The sequence below is a fragment of the Aythya fuligula genome, chromosome 1 (assembly GCF_009819795.1).
Source record: "Aythya fuligula isolate bAytFul2 chromosome 1, bAytFul2.pri, whole genome shotgun sequence".
Lineage (NCBI taxonomy): Eukaryota > Metazoa > Chordata > Aves > Anseriformes > Anatidae > Aythya > Aythya fuligula.
Genome location: NC_045559.1, coordinates 42,569,360 through 42,585,170, shown reverse-complemented (window position 1 = coordinate 42,585,170; position 15,811 = coordinate 42,569,360). Strand labels below are relative to the sequence as shown.

The 15,811-nt window shown below is 52.6% G+C and overlaps 2 protein-coding genes across 2 annotated transcripts; both read right to left on the bottom strand.

Moving 5' to 3' along the window:
• Positions 1-8,321: 8,321 nt before the first annotated feature.
• Positions 8,322-9,510, bottom strand: MYF5 (myogenic factor 5). The gene is made up of 3 exons (XM_032207942.1): positions 9,004-9,510; positions 8,627-8,702; positions 8,322-8,506 (listed from the first exon to the last, which is right to left on the bottom strand). The coding sequence occupies exons 1-3, from the start codon at positions 9,508-9,510 to the stop codon at positions 8,322-8,324; spliced, it is 768 nt and encodes a 255-aa protein (XP_032063833.1).
• A 5,105-nt stretch (positions 9,511-14,615) lies between these two features.
• MYF6 (myogenic factor 6) lies at positions 14,616-15,594 on the bottom strand. Its single transcript, XM_032205914.1, has 3 exons — positions 15,076-15,594; positions 14,838-14,922; positions 14,616-14,734 (listed from the first exon to the last, which is right to left on the bottom strand). Exons 1-3 carry the CDS (start codon positions 15,592-15,594, stop codon positions 14,616-14,618), a joined length of 723 nt encoding a protein of 240 aa, XP_032061805.1.
• Positions 15,595-15,811: the final 217 nt, after the last annotated feature.

Below are 15,811 nucleotides of genomic sequence, written 5' to 3'. Positions count from 1 at the left end.
TTAAAAAAGTGAATGGTTTTATCATACATTCAGCAAAACTTTCCCTCTGACTACACTCTGTTCTTACCTACACAGAGGGATGGAATTAAACAAACAAACAACAACAACAACAAAAAAACTAGTCTCCAAAACAAGAGTTCTTCATGAATTCTTTGCATTTTCTACCTGTCCTGGTACTCAGTAGGGGCTGCCTGACATTGAAGACCATTCAAAAATTACTGCAGTTATTGCGAGTGCAGTTTCAAGCTTGTACTTGTGGAAAGCCTAGCCAAATAAAACAGCAAACATGACTGTACTTGGTATTCCAGCATATGTGAACCAAGAGCAGGCCCTGGCTCTCAAGTGCACCAGCTTGTTGTGTGAACTACTGCAATTGCAGTGAAAAACAATTTTCCACATCACTTGTCATTTCAAGCAAGATTCAGGTGCTCAGGCCAGGTTTTGGGGTGGCTGTGTGAGGGGCAGTGGAGCAGGGAGGCCAAGCCTGCCAAGCCCACCAAGCCGGGCGGCAGGCGCCAGCAGGCCGCGCCAGCCAGCGCTGCCCATGGCTGGGCCGTGCTCTGCCCTCGCTTGCCCTCGGCAGCCGAACCCCCTCCTTTTGGAAGGAAAGGAACAGTTTTGGATACCAGAGGATTTGGAGCGGGGGATCTGGATATTTTAATGTTGTTCGGGCTTCAGTCATCATGGATATCACTTTACAGCTTGGCACATAAACAGTCCATTTCTGAGGCATGAGAAAATGAATATATTGTAACTATATTCTAGGCCTTCTGGCCTGAATCTGTTCCTGGTGAAACTCCAGGGGTTTCAGTAGAGTTACGTCAGAAATAAACTTACTGCCTAGCTGTACTTTATAATGCACTATTTCTGATTAAAAGGGGATATACACAAAGATAAGGATTTGTTTCCATAAATATGAAACCAAAACGGCATTCGATCTTTTTCATGTAACTGACTTCATCATTTATGAACAATTAAGGCATTTTATAGATTGAAAAATATGAGAATAAAGAGTTATAACAGTTATAACAATAGTACTATTTATTTTATAAATGTAAATGTTAGGATGTATGTTATTAGTGTAACAATGCATTAAAGCAAGACTGTACAGCAAAATACATACATATTTTTCTCAGAATTCTTATCTTCCACTGTAAATGTGGAATTTAGCCACTTCCACACATGCAGTTTAACCACTAAAAGCCAGTGCTATAAACTGCAGAATAGACATGTGTACCCTTAGGATGAATGTTAAGCAAGAGAGAGTGCAGAGGTTTTTTTCTTCTGGAATTTTCTCTCCCCCACAACACCCAGCTCTTTCTGTTTTGCTGCAGAAATGCTCCCACAGAAGCTGGTTCTGCCTTTGGTCTTTCAAAACCCCTGCCTGGGAAGAGAGGGACTGTGCAGGTGGGCTGCAAGGCTGTGGCCACCACCGTCACCAAGGGCCGGAGTTGCTGCAGGCATTGCTGCAGCTGGCGAGGGATTCGGCACATTCCCCCCTCCAAATTTTGGCAGTAGCAGTGCTGAAATTTGGGCTGAGAACACACCAGCAGCAAGTTGGAGCAACATTTGTGGGAGGATATAGAAAGTGGGGACATAGAACAGGCATCCTGTGGGAGTGGGAGTACAGGAGGAGGAAGGAGGCTTGTTGTCAGGAGGTGGGAGAGTAAAGGTGTGCATCCGATCCCTCTGTCTGGCAGGTGAGATAAGCCCTGTGAGAGGTGGGGACATGGGCTGTGACAAGCAGATGTGATCAGGAGAGCCCCTGGAGCAGACCGCTTCTGCTGGAGAAGATCTACTTCATGCGCAGTTTCCTAAAACAAGGTTTCGCTGCCCTACTTATTAGGAATTTCAGAAATAATAAGTTTCATATTTCAGAGTTCAGTCATTTTTGGATTTCACCCGGGCGATAACCATGTGAGAAATTTGTACCCTGTGAAAAATGTGCATTTCAGACACCAGTAGGATACAGCTGTCTTTGCCCTTGTTTACTTGGTTTCTCCTCTACTTCATGCTCAGCATGGGGGATTTTAGAGTTATTAAACTTTTTCCCAGTTGCCTGGGGTCACAAGTCCTTTACACCCTATGAGCAGCCATGTATCTGACAACAGCCCTCTCAGCTTTCAGTGCTTACCTTTCCATCTTTTGCAGAAGCCCTTTTTCTTGTCACCAGGCACATCTTCCAAAGGTAATTCCCAAGTTATGAGACAGTCACTGAGTGTTAATCCACCTACATTTCCAGCAGTCAAAAAGCTTCAGACAACTGAGGTGCCTCCTTTCCCAGCACATGAGACACCATCCCAGCCATGGGTTGTGTCTTCCTTGGCTACTCCTATGGGAGGGACAAGCTCCTGCCTTCTGCTGTGACCAGGTAGACAGGCTCTTAGTGTTTTGCAAGGAAACAAGAGTGAATGCTTAAAGTTCAGGATGAAGCCCCCCAAAACACTATGTTTTCATGCATGGATTATGAACTCATCTTACTCCTTAGATACTGCTCACCCCTGCAGGTGCCTGAGAGGATGGTCCTCACACATTTGCAGAAGCTTTGCAGATAAGCCATTTCCTGCACTTTGGGGAATGCACAACATTACACATGCCTGAAAAGAAGGACCCTAGCTGCTTAAGACACACCTTTAATGAAATGTGGGAGTCATATGACCAGAAAGACAATCTTTGAGAGGCATACACAAGGGTGAATGGAGCCTGGTGGTCTGCTCCTAACAGCAAGTCAATATTATCCAAAAAGAGAGAATCAGATGAGTGAAGACCAGAGCAGAGGCACCCACCTCCCAGGTGCCTGACTGGCTCACTCCAGCTATCTCTACAGGCCTGTGATGTTTTTAAAGCTACTTTTTCAAGGAAATAATAGCTAAATGTAAGAATTTTTGCTATGGTCATTGCTGTCTGTATTTGCCACAGCTCTATACGTAAGCCTTGCATTTGTGGAAGGGATTTCAGATATATACTTTTTATATACCTTCACCATGTTCAGCAGAGACATTTCCCCCTCTGCTTTTCAACATACTCAGATAGCAAGATTCAGAATTGTACTATAAGCTCAACTGGAAGATGCTCCAAAAGAGCAGTTGTAGAAAGAAATACTCTTGAAATTCAATAATACTGTTTGTCTATTTCCTCAAAACATTATGAAGTGGAAAGGAAAACAAACAAACAATATTTTCCCATGCTAAAACAAACAAACAAACAAAAACAATGCATGACCACAGATTGCATATATGGTTAGTTAAAAGGTGGAAATGAGGGGAGCAGGGCAGGTTTTCTTGCTGGAGCAGTGGTGCGTTTGCTAATGAGGTCTTTGCACTGAACCGTACCCAGGTATAATTGAGGCTATAATCATTGTTTGCTTACCATTAATTACAGAGTTATTCATTTTTTAATTTAATAAATTGTGTGAAATCAAACAATTAAAGCCAAGAGGCTGGATTCAGACTTGATTAAATCCACATTTTTTCTCCCTGTAATGTATGACAGGCACACCAGCTTGAGCTTTTGCTGGGTACTGGAGTCTCTGCTAGGTGGTTGAGTCCCAGTGCAAGCAGTAGAATTTGGCACTATTAAAAAAAAAAAATAAAAAAATCAGAGCTTGAGATTTTAGTGCTTCTTTTCTGTTTTTACCTTTTGCTCAGCATACATTTTGTATGGATTTTTAAAGCAGAAAATAATATCAGCTAAAAAGTTTACACTAATAGAGGAAGGTCAGAGAAATAAAGAGAAAAACTGCACAGTTATTTTCTGCTGCTGCTCCAGTTTTGAAGGCCTCTCGGAGAGTCTAAGAGAGTCTATGATTCAGATGCACTTGATTTAATGCAGACATTGAGCTACCTTTGTGATCTCTCACTGGGCTTGCTGACCCTTGTATATCATGCCCGCTATCACCTTCTTCAAACATAGCTCAGCAATGTCTTTGGCATCATAGCCACTAACATCTTCCAGCAGATTGCCAGGCAGTCCATAAATGTTACTAATGCTCAAAACACATCCAGCCTCCAGCACTAGATGGTCCTGGTCAGCAGGCCCAGGCAGCAGAAAGCAAAAGACCTTTCAGAAAGTATCTGGACTCTTTGGTATAGTGGGTTTGGCATGAGATCCATGAGCATCTGGGATGTGTAAGCTCCTGGAGTAAGAAAAGTGGGACACCAGCAGACTGAAGGGAAAACTTATCACGCTGTATCTGGGAAGGGGAATAATTCCTGCAGTCCTGTCCTGTCCTGGTAGATGGATGTCTCTCCTGGACTGAATGGTGAGAAGACTGTGAAGTGAGGGAGGGAAAAGAAGGCCACTACTGAAACCTAAACTAATACCCAAGGGAAAACTCAGATCACAAGAAAAACAGCTCTGAAGTCCTTGTTTTACTTGTCCATTTTTTTCACTCATCCAGTTGGCTGCAGGAGGAGCCTAGCACGTGCCCGGATGCATTGCTCGACCCCTCCACGGCTGGGGGTGAGCTCTTCCATTCCTCACACAAGGTGCAATTAGCCAGCAGGATCCCAGCCCAAGCTCCATCTGGCCATGCTCATTAGGGCTCTGGTTGCCAGGAAGGCAGTTGTGGCCAGCTGTAAGGCTGATACCCCAGGCAGAGCCTGCCAAAGGTCAGCAGTCATCAGCTGGCCAGCTGCAGGTCCTCCTGGGGCACACCAAGGTCCAGCTGAAAGGAGTAAGGAGAAGTGATGAGCGAGCCAGGGGCTCTGTAAAGGAGGAGAAAGGGAGGGAGCAGGCCTGGGGTGGGAAGAGCAGAGCTGCCTGCTGCTGTGAGTTCAGGGTATTCCTGGAAAATATGCAGTTCCATAAAAATATGCATTTTAACAAATATTATAAATTAAGATCCTTTCATCCTTTTCCTTAATTACTAAAAGTTAATCACTTTCAAGCCTCATCACAGAAGGAGCAGATTTGATCTTTTCTTTCAAAAATACAAGCATAGAGCAAGCAGGATTTTTCCCACTTGGAGACAAGCATGAAATGCATAAACTCAAGTGATCTGCATTTTAAAAAGATGCAAGTGACTAAAAACATCGTGATGACACTTGTTTTTCAACCTTTGCTATAAGAAGCTCTGCAAGAGCTCATTACAGAACAGACAGACACACAGAATGGATTCTCACAAATACACCGACACATGCCTCAGATGGAAAAACATTCATAGAAAAACAAATATTTATATCAGGTAGAAAAGATTTCCAGAAATAGGCACACAGATACACAATCAGCAGCTAGAAATTCTGGGAGGCATGCACAAGCACTTCTGACACCCAGTGATTCACACACTCATAACACATAAGGTATAAAAAGCACAAGCAGATTATCAGCCATCTACGCACAAGTAACACATGGACATTACACAGAAAACAAAACAAAAACAAACAAACAAAACCAATAACAACAACAAAAATCTTCCAGAAACATGCAAGCACACTAAAGAGAGGGAAGAGGGCCTGAATACACAGGCCCTGCAAGCCAGGGTTTCCTAACACTAAGCATAAAGCTCAGTTTTACATCTTTTCTGATGTTAGAAAAGTAATATATGATGATTTGATTTGTTGGATATCTGTAATTTCATATGAGGAGATCTTCACATGAAGTGGATTCACACTCAGTGCTCCTTACATCTCTCACTCCCTTGAGCCAAAATTTTCCTGGGTTATATTTAGGAGATCTTTGCTAGGTTCCTGTAGTAGCTTTGTAGTGTACAGCAGGCCTTTTGATCTGAGATTACAATAAGTATTTCTCTGAAGACCTCTGCTTGGTTTCTTAATGAAAGATACAAGAAACTCATCACCAAATATAAACCCAGCTGCTTCCTTCAGTCAGAATATAATCCAAGCAAACATTACTTTCAGAGGTAAAGTTAAAATATAACATTAATTTTATTAAAAAAAAAAAAATATGCACAGAATTATGCCTTTCATTGCAGTAAGTGACAGACAGAAAACTTCTAACTTCTGTGTTACATTAACCCAAGGCCATGAGGCATCACTCCACCTGCCTGCCTGTGGGTGAGGTTGCTGCATGCCTTCCCCAAGGCTGCAACACTCAGCTGGCAGCAGGAGCTGGGAGAGATGGAGCTTAGGTTCTCGAGACCATCATCTTCTTAAGTATTTGTGGGGACAGCCTTCCTTCCTTAAGTGAGCCTGATTCACATAGAACATTAATCTTTCTTTTCATTTGCACTTGTCATTATTATTGACCACACAAAATTTGACCACAACAGCCTATCTCCCAAGACAGCAGCCTTTTACACCTTGTTTTTCCCAATCCACAGGCCAAAGGTGTTTTCACAGTGCTAACTTCCACTCCTTCCCAGGATTACCACATGGTTAGGTTCATAGGAACTTTGTTTATAGATGTCCTATAACCAAAAGGCGATCTTCTTGCTGTGTGTAACAATGTCTGAGATCGTAATCGAGTCTGGTGGGGCTGGGGAGGCTATGGACAAACATCCCACAGGCTGGATACTTCTGCTCACTCTCTTAAAAGCCAGTTCTCAGAAGTATTGACCTTTTTGCAACTCTCAAAATGTCTGCCAGCCAAAGAGAGGTGTACATTACCAACATGTGATTTGCTGGTGTTGCTCTGCATGCTTCACAGGAGATTGCTTGCCAAGGTCAGCACTGCGCAGAATGAAATGCAGAAAGTTCCCCACTTGGCTCATTTTAAACCATCATTTAAAATGCTCTGCACTGTATCCTAGCCTCAAGATGAGTCCCTGAGACAGGATTTTGCTTGAAAGGAGCAAGCACTGCACCAATGCAGCAATGTGTGAGAGATTGTGAATAAAACCAGTGACGCTCAAGGTCTTGTGTAAGGATTTCTATGAACAGAGGGCTTGGGATGTTACCACCCATAACCGAGAAAGACTGCATGAGAGTTAGGCACTTGTATACTCCTAATAACCAGTGTGCTAACGCCTTGTTTGTGCCTCTGCATAGCCTAAGTCCAGGGCTGTCAAAACACTTTCCCTGCTTGATGACTATTTGGGACCTACCCACACAGGCCGGAAGCCTATTCTGGAAAGAGCTCTTCCTGAATTACGCTGCAGGAAAGGAAACACCTACCTCGAGGTGACATAGCACAGGCAAAGGGCCTTTCTGGGGGGAGCCGTGCTGGAGGGGCCCTGGCCAGCAGCCCAGCCACTTCAGTGGGGCAGGCAGGTGCCACCTCGCCTCCTGCAGCCTGCCAGGGGTGTGCTGTGAGGACAGGGCAGTCCCAAGCTGCGCTCCCCTCACCCGTATTTTGCAGACGCTGCCAAAGAGCAGGCAGGTGGCAACTCTCGGTGACGTGGCTGAGCTGCGCTGGCTTCAAGTGGAAGGTTTATCAGAGGTGAATTACTGCTTCCAGGCCCCTTGGCCACCCATTGATAGCAGCATAAACACAAATGGCAAACACGCAAGTGTACGTCCCTTCCCCCTCAGAGTATTTATCGGAGAACACATTTCTGGATGCACCGAAGGAGTCTGTTTCTCCCTCCCATCCCTGGCTGTTTTGTGGGAGTTACAAAAGTTTTTGATTTCAGTTGTAAAAAGTGTAAAAGTTTGGATTTTTTTTGTGGTAGAAATAGTTAGCCATAGTGTCTGGAAGGAAGTATTTGTTAACCTGAAACTCACAAATACTTGACCTGGTTGTTTCTAGATCCATACAACTGCAAATACTAAGTCATGAGTTTTCATCCTGCACAATGAGACCAAGAGGCATTAGGAACAAATACTTCTACATTGCTTTCTGAATATTGTGAAATGTACTTTGCGGGTTGTGAAAGAGATACAAGTGTTCTTACCAAATCTACTAAATTTGTCTCTGCAAGAGCACCGAGAGTGACTGGGATCAAAATTCCCCTACAGGGTATCGGACCTGGATCGTGCAGTTCTTTTACAGAGCAGAGTGACCGGGCAATATTAGGGCCAAATCTTGACGTACTTATTTGGTCTTTGTGTTCATGGAAAGAAACGAGGGCTTTGCAAGAAATAGTAATAGTAGTAGTAGAAGTAGTAGTAGTAGGGGTGGTTGTAGTAGTAGTAGTAGAAGTAATAATGATAATACTACAGATGATGACTAGGAAATGTTATTTTCACTCCCACAGGAGACAAAGGAAAGTGCCCGCAGCTGGAGGGGAGCGGGGGCAGATTTGGGCCACCCCGCACAGCCCCCGCAGCCCGGCAGGATGCGGCCCCGTCCCCGCGCAGGCTGCGGGCCCCCCGCCGCCCCCCGTAACGCCGGGGGATGCGTTCAAAGAAGCACCAGGCGAGCCGGCCGTGTTGTAGCACGCTTTATTTGCAGCGGGGTTTGCAGGATAGCGCTGGCGTCCCTCATAGCGCTTGGTAGGTCCGTCGGGGCGGCGGCGTCCCGGGCGTCCCGGGCCCCGAGTCGATGCTGGCGCCCGGCGAGAGGGAGCCGGGGTGTCGGAGGGGCTCCCCCCCCGGGGAGAGGCGGTCCACGATGCTGGAGAGGCAGTCCAGGCTGGACAGGGTGCTGCTGGGCTCCGCGCCGTACCCTGTGGCCGGGGCGAGGCGAGGGGCCCGTTACCGGAGCCCCCCGCTCCGCGACCCCGGCCCGACAGGGCCCCCGGTCCGCCCCTGCCCGCTGCCCCCCCGCCCGCCGCTGCCGGCCTTACCGTGGGGCATCTCGGAGCAGTAACCGGCCTCGAAGCTGCTGCCTCTCGCCGGCCACACCGGGCTGCCGCAGTCAGCCTGCAAGACAGCGAGGGGCGAGTGCCGGCCCCGCCGCGCTCCCCCCGGCCGCCCCCCGTCCCCAAACCCCATGCACGGCCCCCTGGCTGCAGTGAGCGGGGAGGGGGGACACACAGGACAGCCCCAGGGACTTGGGGAGCTGGCGGGGCGGTGGCTCCCTCTCTGCCCCGACGGCCCCCGGGCACACTCGGCGCTAGCTCCGAGGAAAGGGCCTGTTTTAACTCAAAGCAGCCACCTTTTCCTGACGTCCTGCTGCCGAGGGGGCCCTGCCTGCGGCCCCAAGCTCCTGCCCCTCTCTTACCATGCCGTCGGAGCAGCTGGAGGTGGGGCTGGTCGGCTCGGAGCAGCTCTGTCCCGGCAGGTGATAGTAGTTTTCTACCTGCTCCCTCAAGAGCTCCTGGAGGCTCTCGATGTATCTGATGGCGTTCCTCAGGATCTCTACTTTGGGGAGTCTTTGGTTGGGGTTGGCCGTGGTGCACCTCTTCAGGGTCTCAAACGCCTGGTTCACTTTCTTCAGCCTCCTCCTCTCCCTCATGGTGGCCGCCTTCCGCCGGTCCATCGTGGTGGACTTTCTCTTGCAGGCTTTGCAAGCCCACATCAGGCAGTGGCCGGCCTGGTGGTGGCCGCTGGGGGCTCGGACGTGCTCCTCTTCCTCGGAGCAGGCGGGCTCGGCGGGCTGGTGGGCGCCGAAGGGAGGCAGGTCCCTGGGCTCGAAGTCCTCGGGGAACTCGCCCTCCGGAGAGGAGAGGCAGGAGCTGTCGTAGAAGAGCTCGGACGGGGAGAACTGGCAGCTGTCCATCACCTCCATCCCTGCAGCCCGGGGCGGCAGCCACCGAGCTCGGGCAAGCGAGCTGGCCGGGGAGGTTTCCTGCCTAATTAGCGACCTAAGCCGAAGTGTCCTTTCCCCGATGCGGGGGGCCCTTATATCTCCACGTTCCGGGGGGCTGGTCCGCGGCGGCCGGCCGGCATTAGCATATCCCCCCGCATCCCCTGCCGCGGCTGGCTGGGCAAGCCCCCTCCAGCCCCCAAGGGACAAATTCGCTCCGCACCGCGCCTCTGGCCGCCGGCTGGGCCGGCCGCTTATGGGAGGGGGGGGGGGGGGGAAGTGAAGCTGCTGGCGACGTTTCGGCCAAGTCTTGGGGGCGTGGGGTTTGGGGGTGAAAAGGGGAAAATGGTCCCAGCAGACCTGTACTAAGCCGAAAGGGTTTGCTCCTCTCTTTGGCCCTCGGGTGCTTTGTCCTGTAGTTAAAGTGGTGTCACTAACTGTTTAAGTTCGCCAAGGGGGACAAAAATGCATGACTGCGTGAGGCGAGGTGGGGGGAACATAGATTTGGGTGTTCTGGGATCGGGTCACACGGAAAAGTACTCACAAAGGAAAATGTACGCGTTTTCCCCGAGACAAATCCCCTTCCCATTCCTTCTCCTACTCGTGTGACCCGGTGCTGCAAGAGACACAACAGTTGAGCAGCGCCCTGAGCTTGCTAATTTTCTGCTTTCAGGCAATCTTGTACCGTTACAGATGCGTCCCAGCTGCCAGCGCAACAAACCCCTCCTGGAAGTGTAAAATTTCTAACCCCGCAATCCCTAAGTAACTTTACACAAGTCAGGGACAAAAGCTTTGCAGAGACCCAGCCGCAGCAGTAGCCGAGTGGAGCTGTGCAAGGGTCATTAGAGTGGTAATGAAGCCATTTAACAGGCATTTGCTAACGCGCAGGAATCCTTTGGTTTCATCCAGGTGGCTTTTGTAGCTGAGGAAAACACTACGAGAGGGCAAAGGAAACTTTCCCTACCTGGGAATAAAACCCTGCACCCTGGGTTAACTCAAACGGAGAGGGAGCGTGACCCAGAGATGGTTCAAAAGCCCGGTGTGCGCCCAGGGAAAGGCGTCTGGGACTGGGAGGAGGTGATGCGGGGCATTTCCAGCCCTGGGAAATTCAGCTCAAGGACCCTTGCAGAGAGCAGCGCGATTGGGGGGACCTCCCCAGAGGGGATCACGCCGCCGAGGAGCCCTCGCATCAACTCGGGCAGCCTGAAGGAAAACGCAAGCGGCAGCACACCCTGCTTCGGCAGAAAGGATGCCTGATTATCTGAAGGGTTGGGAAGGCTACATCTGCGCTGCTTTGGTTTATTTGGGGCCATAAACGGGGGGAGCCCCCTTTGAAATGAATACTGTAGGAAAAGCAGAAAGTTGATAAAAGGAGTAAAGTTACAGAAAGGGGAAAGCTCAGAATGTCAGGCTTCTGCCGCTCCGAGGTGCAGGTTGATGCCGAGCTGGGCCACATCTGAAACACGGCGGTGCCCTATTGTTTTCCCAAGAAGCCGCCAGTCAGGAGGGCTCTGCTCGGCGGTAACTTGAACTCTTTACTGGGCTGTGCCACACGCACACACACACTTTGATTTACCACGTTTACTCCGGCTAAAATAGACCTGTTTACAGATTTATGCTTTGTGCACAAATAAACTTGCTCTTTACCGTGCCGGTTGCAGAGTTCCGATCACCTTTCAGCGGTTTCTTTCCAGGCTTGCCCCGTGGAGCACAATGCCAGCCGCTGAGCTCTCCTTGCGGGCAGGGCTTTAGCTCGTAGTTTAACGCTTAATCCCGCGGGGCTGGGGCTGGGAAGAAACGTGCCTTTTCCCCAAAGTCCTGGAGGACCCAGGAAAATTGGTTTCCTTTTCCTTGAGTATATGGGGGTGGGGGAGAGAAGAAGAAAGGATGGAACAGCCTGTCACTCAGGAAGAAAAAAAAAATCTGCAATTAGTATCCCTGAAGAGCCCCCAGCTCCTCTGGTAAAGTGATCTCAAAACAAATTTGCAAAAGTGCTGTAGGCGAGCGGAACTGAAGACAGGGGAGAGAAAACAGCAGCTAAGAGGCTGCTGGTCGTGGTGTGTGTGTGTGTGGGGGGGAGTGCGGGTGTGTGACAGCGCTGCATTTTAGGAGACGGGAGCCTCAAGCCTGCAAGGCAGGAGCAACCGGGCACCGGCGGGGAGGAAATGGTGCCCAGGAGCTCTTCGGGAGGTTTTCCTCCCCGCTGCCGCGCTGCACGCATTTCTGCATGGATTCGGCCCGTTTGCAGCGCTTCCAATCCTTTTTCACACCCAGAGAGTTGCTACCGGAACAAACCGAGCCGAAACCGGAGCATCCGACCCGGAGCACGGGCACGGTGCCGGGGGGCTGGGGCGCACCGGGGGCCCGCACGGCCGGGGCTCGGCGCTGCGGGGGCGATTTTTGTGCCCTGAGCCTGCGGGAACCGCAGCGCTGGGGCCGGGGGCGGCGGGGACCCCTCGGGGCTCCCCGCAAAGCGGTTTCCCAGTTGGGCTCGTGTGGACGGGCGCTTGCAGGCGGGTGCGAAACGTTTGGTTCCCCCCAGCGCTGGGAACGGCGCACACCTAAGTAAACACATTAGTACCTGCCAGAGGGATTTGTATGGAAGACAGCTGAAGAAGGCATTGGCCTCTGCTGGCACTCTGGGACTCCCAGGAGAGATCAAAGGGACGCGAGGGGGATTTTTAGCAGCCTTGAGACTGGGAAAAGTTGCTAGTTCCTGCTACCGAAGGGGCGGCCCGGCGAGCACATGGCTCAATTACTCACCCCCCTCTCTCCCCTGCCCCCCGCTCCCGTTCCCGCAGCTCGTTTTCTGCAGGAAGGTGAAAGCTCTGGAAAAAAACACATGCGGGTTCCCCTCGGGAGAGGGCAGTGGCAGCTCCGTGCGGGTCCCCCGGGTGCGTGAGCAGGTGGCTGGCTGCGGGGAGGGCTGGCGAGGGGCGCGGGGCAGGTGGCGAGCTGCGGGAGCGCCCCGCAGTGCCCGCCGGCACCCCGTGTCCGCCCCGCTGGCTCCCTGCGGGGCGCCTGGGGAGAAAGGCTGGGTTAAATCCCTAGCCTCCCCCGGTGGCTGGCCTCTGGTTCTGTGATTCCACGGCCCTGTTTGCTTTGGCTTCGGATTTAGGCGAAGATTATCGTTATTAATATCAAACGCAAACAGTTTAATTGCAAACACACCGAGAAGTTCGCCGGGAAGCCTGGCACGCCGGCCGCACGGCGGTCACGGAGCGTCTCTTCGGGAGGTATTTTCAAGGAAAGTACTTCCTTGGGGCAAATCTATTCCCAGGAACCGCTCGAGTTGCCCGGCCGACGAAGGAGGCGCTGCGGGGGGGTCCTGCCGGGGTCCTGCCCCGCCGGGCCGCGGTGCTGGGCGCTGGGACGGGACCCCGGGACCTCGGCTCGTCGATCTTCCTCCAGAGCTCCAAATAACGCGCAGAAAGGAGCCCGAGCTCCCCGAGGCGCCGCTTTCTTAGCAGGCCGTGAGTTCCCCAAAGCAAAGGGTTTATTTGGAACCAGAAAAGGGGGGCAAGCGTGTGTCCTCTGTCACTACATGCCCATCGCACCGTACCTCCGCAATGAGTTGTTACCAACGGATACAACTCATTTCGCTCTCAGCGGAGAGCAATTACTTAACAGGTTTAAAACCAGGCTGGCCACGGCGAACAAAAAGGGAGGAAGGACGGCACCGGCATCGCGCGTCTCCTTCAAGGGCTTCCCCTTCGGGCGAGCGCAGCCGTGCCAGTGTGGCCGGGAAGGGTGAGACCTTCCAGAAACGTGGCTGTGACCTTTCAAAAACAAAAACAAAAAATAAATCAGGGGTTAGAGCTGCCGAGGAGAGCGCCCACGGGCAAAGAGTCGCAGCAGAGCCTTTGAGCTGAAGCCGGTGCCTCTGTCAGCTGTCTCGCAGCGCGCTGTGTGTGTGCGCGCAGGGCAGGGCGCGCTGGTTTCCCGGTGGTCGCCCCTTCCTGGGATTACAAACAATCCCTTACAAACCGGAACGTCCTGGCCGCGAGGAGCTGCCGCTCCGCCATCCTCGGACAGGCTGTGTTGTGTTTTTTTTTTTTTTTTTTTTTTTTTTTACATCACTGAGTGAAAGGCTTCGTCTGCTGCTGCCCCCCTCCTCTCGCCGCTTAACTCCTTCCTCCCCGAGGGACCCCTCTCTCTTCTCCCTCAAATAGTAGGGAAGCCAAGGGGAGTCGCCTTTCCTCGGGGGAAATCACGGCCCTCCGGCCCCGCGGGGAGCCGGGTACCGTCACAGCCTGCCGCTGCCCCTCGGGGCCCATAAAGCGTGCTGCAGACCCCCATTTCTTAGCCAGCGGTGCCCTCTCCCTGGCTGTTTAGGGGCACACGGCGCGGCTGGGGGGTTCCTTCTCCCCGGCTCCCAGCGCCCGACCCCGCTTCCCCGGGGAGACGGCAGGGGAGGAGGGGGTAATTAGCACCGCCGGGGCGGGCCTGGGCGAGGAGAGACGGTCCTTAGAGGAGGGAGCAGAGGGAAATGTGTCCCCGCAGCTGCCTCCGCCACACGGGTCCGGCTCTGCGGGGTCGTCCGGCTGAGGGCACGGCGGGCTCGGGCTCCAGGCTCGGGTTAGTACTGACTGACCGGGGGGAGAGACACTGTAACACAAAGGGCTTTATTTTACAACCCGGGAGATCCGTCCGTCCTTATATACAATATCACATCCCACCATTTAAATATATATATATTCTTTTTTTTTTTTTTCTTTTTTTTTTTTTTTTTTTTTTCGTGTTTACAAAAGAAAAGACAGTACTAAAAGTATTTACAGAAACGCAACGAGGCGGGACCTCTCTGAACGCCGCTAACACGGAAGGCAGCCGGCAGCTCCACTCAGACAGGAATGGACGTTTCGGTGAGCCTCGGGCAAAGCGGATCACCGGCACGCGAGTAAGTCTCTTAAATTAAAAACGGAAAATTGGGGGGGGGGGAGGCTGGTCTATGCGACGAGGCGTAAAGAAAACAAAACTCAGGGTGAAAAGGGGGGCAGGAGGAGTCCTTCGGGCTCGGGTCGGCGGAGGCCGCTCCGTCAGGCTTGGGGGGGCCGCGGTACCTCGGCCCGAGCCCCGCCGGCCCTGCCTCATTTCTCCACCGCTTCCTCCACGCCGGGCAGCTTGGGCTCGTCGGAGGAAATACTGTCCACTATGGAGGAGAGGCAGCGCAGGCTGCTGGAAGCCGACGACTCGACGGCGGAGCCTCCTGCCAGGCGAGAGAAAAAGAGAGGCGGGGGGGGTGCCTCGTGGGGACGGCGGCTACGGCCGGTGGGGCTGGGGGCGGGGGGGGACACACAGTGGGGTGTTACCTGCTCTGGGGCTGGCTCCCAGCGCCCGGGAATGGTCGGAGAGGTTTCTCCAGTCGGAGCCGCAGGTGCCGAGGAAGTCCGAGCCCTGCGGCAGGGGGGGACGCGGGGAGAGGGGAAGGTGCCTGCGTTAGCGGGGGGCAGCCCCCCCGTGCCCCGGGGCTGCGGGGGAAGGAGGGAGGCGGGCGGGGAGGGAGGGGAGCGGCGGCCCCGCAGCCGGGTGCCGGGCGGCCGTGCTTACATTTGCCTGCTTGGGGCTGAAGCTGAAGGCGTCCCCCCCGACCTCCTGCATTTTCTCTTGCTGATCCAGCCTGTGCAGGAGGTCCTGCAGCCTCTCGATGTAGCTGATGGCGCTCCTCAGGATCTCCACCTTGGGCAGCCGCTGGTTGGGGTTGGCCACAGTCCGCCTTTTCAGCGCCTCGAAGGCTTCGTTGATCTTCTTCAGCCGCCTCCTCTCCCGCAGGGTGGCCGCTTTCCGCCTGTCCGTGGGGGCCGACTTTCTCTTGCAGGTTTTACAAGCCCAGATCAAACACTGGCCGGGGCAGTGAGGGGGCTGCAGGCCCGGGGGGGCCAGCACATGCTCCTCGCCGCTGCTGTCGCTGCCGGCCTCTGGCGGCATTTGGTCCTGACAGGGGGACAAAGTGCCGTCGCTGCCTGGGTACAGCGGGGAACCCTCCGCCATCTCCAGTTGCTGCAGGGCTCCATTCTCCCCGTCCAAGTAGAAGAAATAGGAGCCAGTTTCGAAAAGGTCCATCATCATGCTGTCCCTCGGCCCTTCTGCCTGCTCGAGTTGGGTGGCAGGCTCGAAAACACCCCGAGGAACAACCCAGATGGAATTTAATTAGTGCAGTGACATAAGTCCCCCCTGCTTTATATATAGGAGCTGCTGAAACCCTATCCAACTTTTAGCTGTCGCGGTGCATCACCCTCCAAAACTGATTCCAGCCAGTCTCCTGGGCGCTGTCCTGAGAACATCT

Excerpts from the sequence above, each read along its gene's own strand:
- MYF5 (XM_032207942.1), bottom strand. The coding sequence starts at position 9,510 with ATGGAGGTGATGGACAGCTGCCAGTTCTCCCCGTCCGAGCTCTTCTAC. Across the intron at positions 8,703-9,003 it reads CCAGCTGCTCCGACGGCATG|GCTGACTGCGGCAGCCCGGT; the intron begins GTAAGAGAGGGG and ends GCTGTCTTGCAG. Across the intron at positions 8,507-8,626 it reads CTGCTCCGAGATGCCCCACG|GGTACGGCGCGGAGCCCAGC; the intron begins GTAAGGCCGGCA and ends CCCCGGCCACAG.
- MYF6 (XM_032205914.1), bottom strand. The coding sequence starts at position 15,594 with ATGATGATGGACCTTTTCGAAACTGGCTCCTATTTCTTCTACTTGGAC. Across the intron at positions 14,923-15,075 it reads TCAGCCCCAAGCAGGCAAAT|GGCTCGGACTTCCTCGGCAC; the intron begins GTAAGCACGGCC and ends CCCCTGCCGCAG. Across the intron at positions 14,735-14,837 it reads GGGAGCCAGCCCCAGAGCAG|GAGGCTCCGCCGTCGAGTCG; the intron begins GTAACACCCCAC and ends CTCGCCTGGCAG.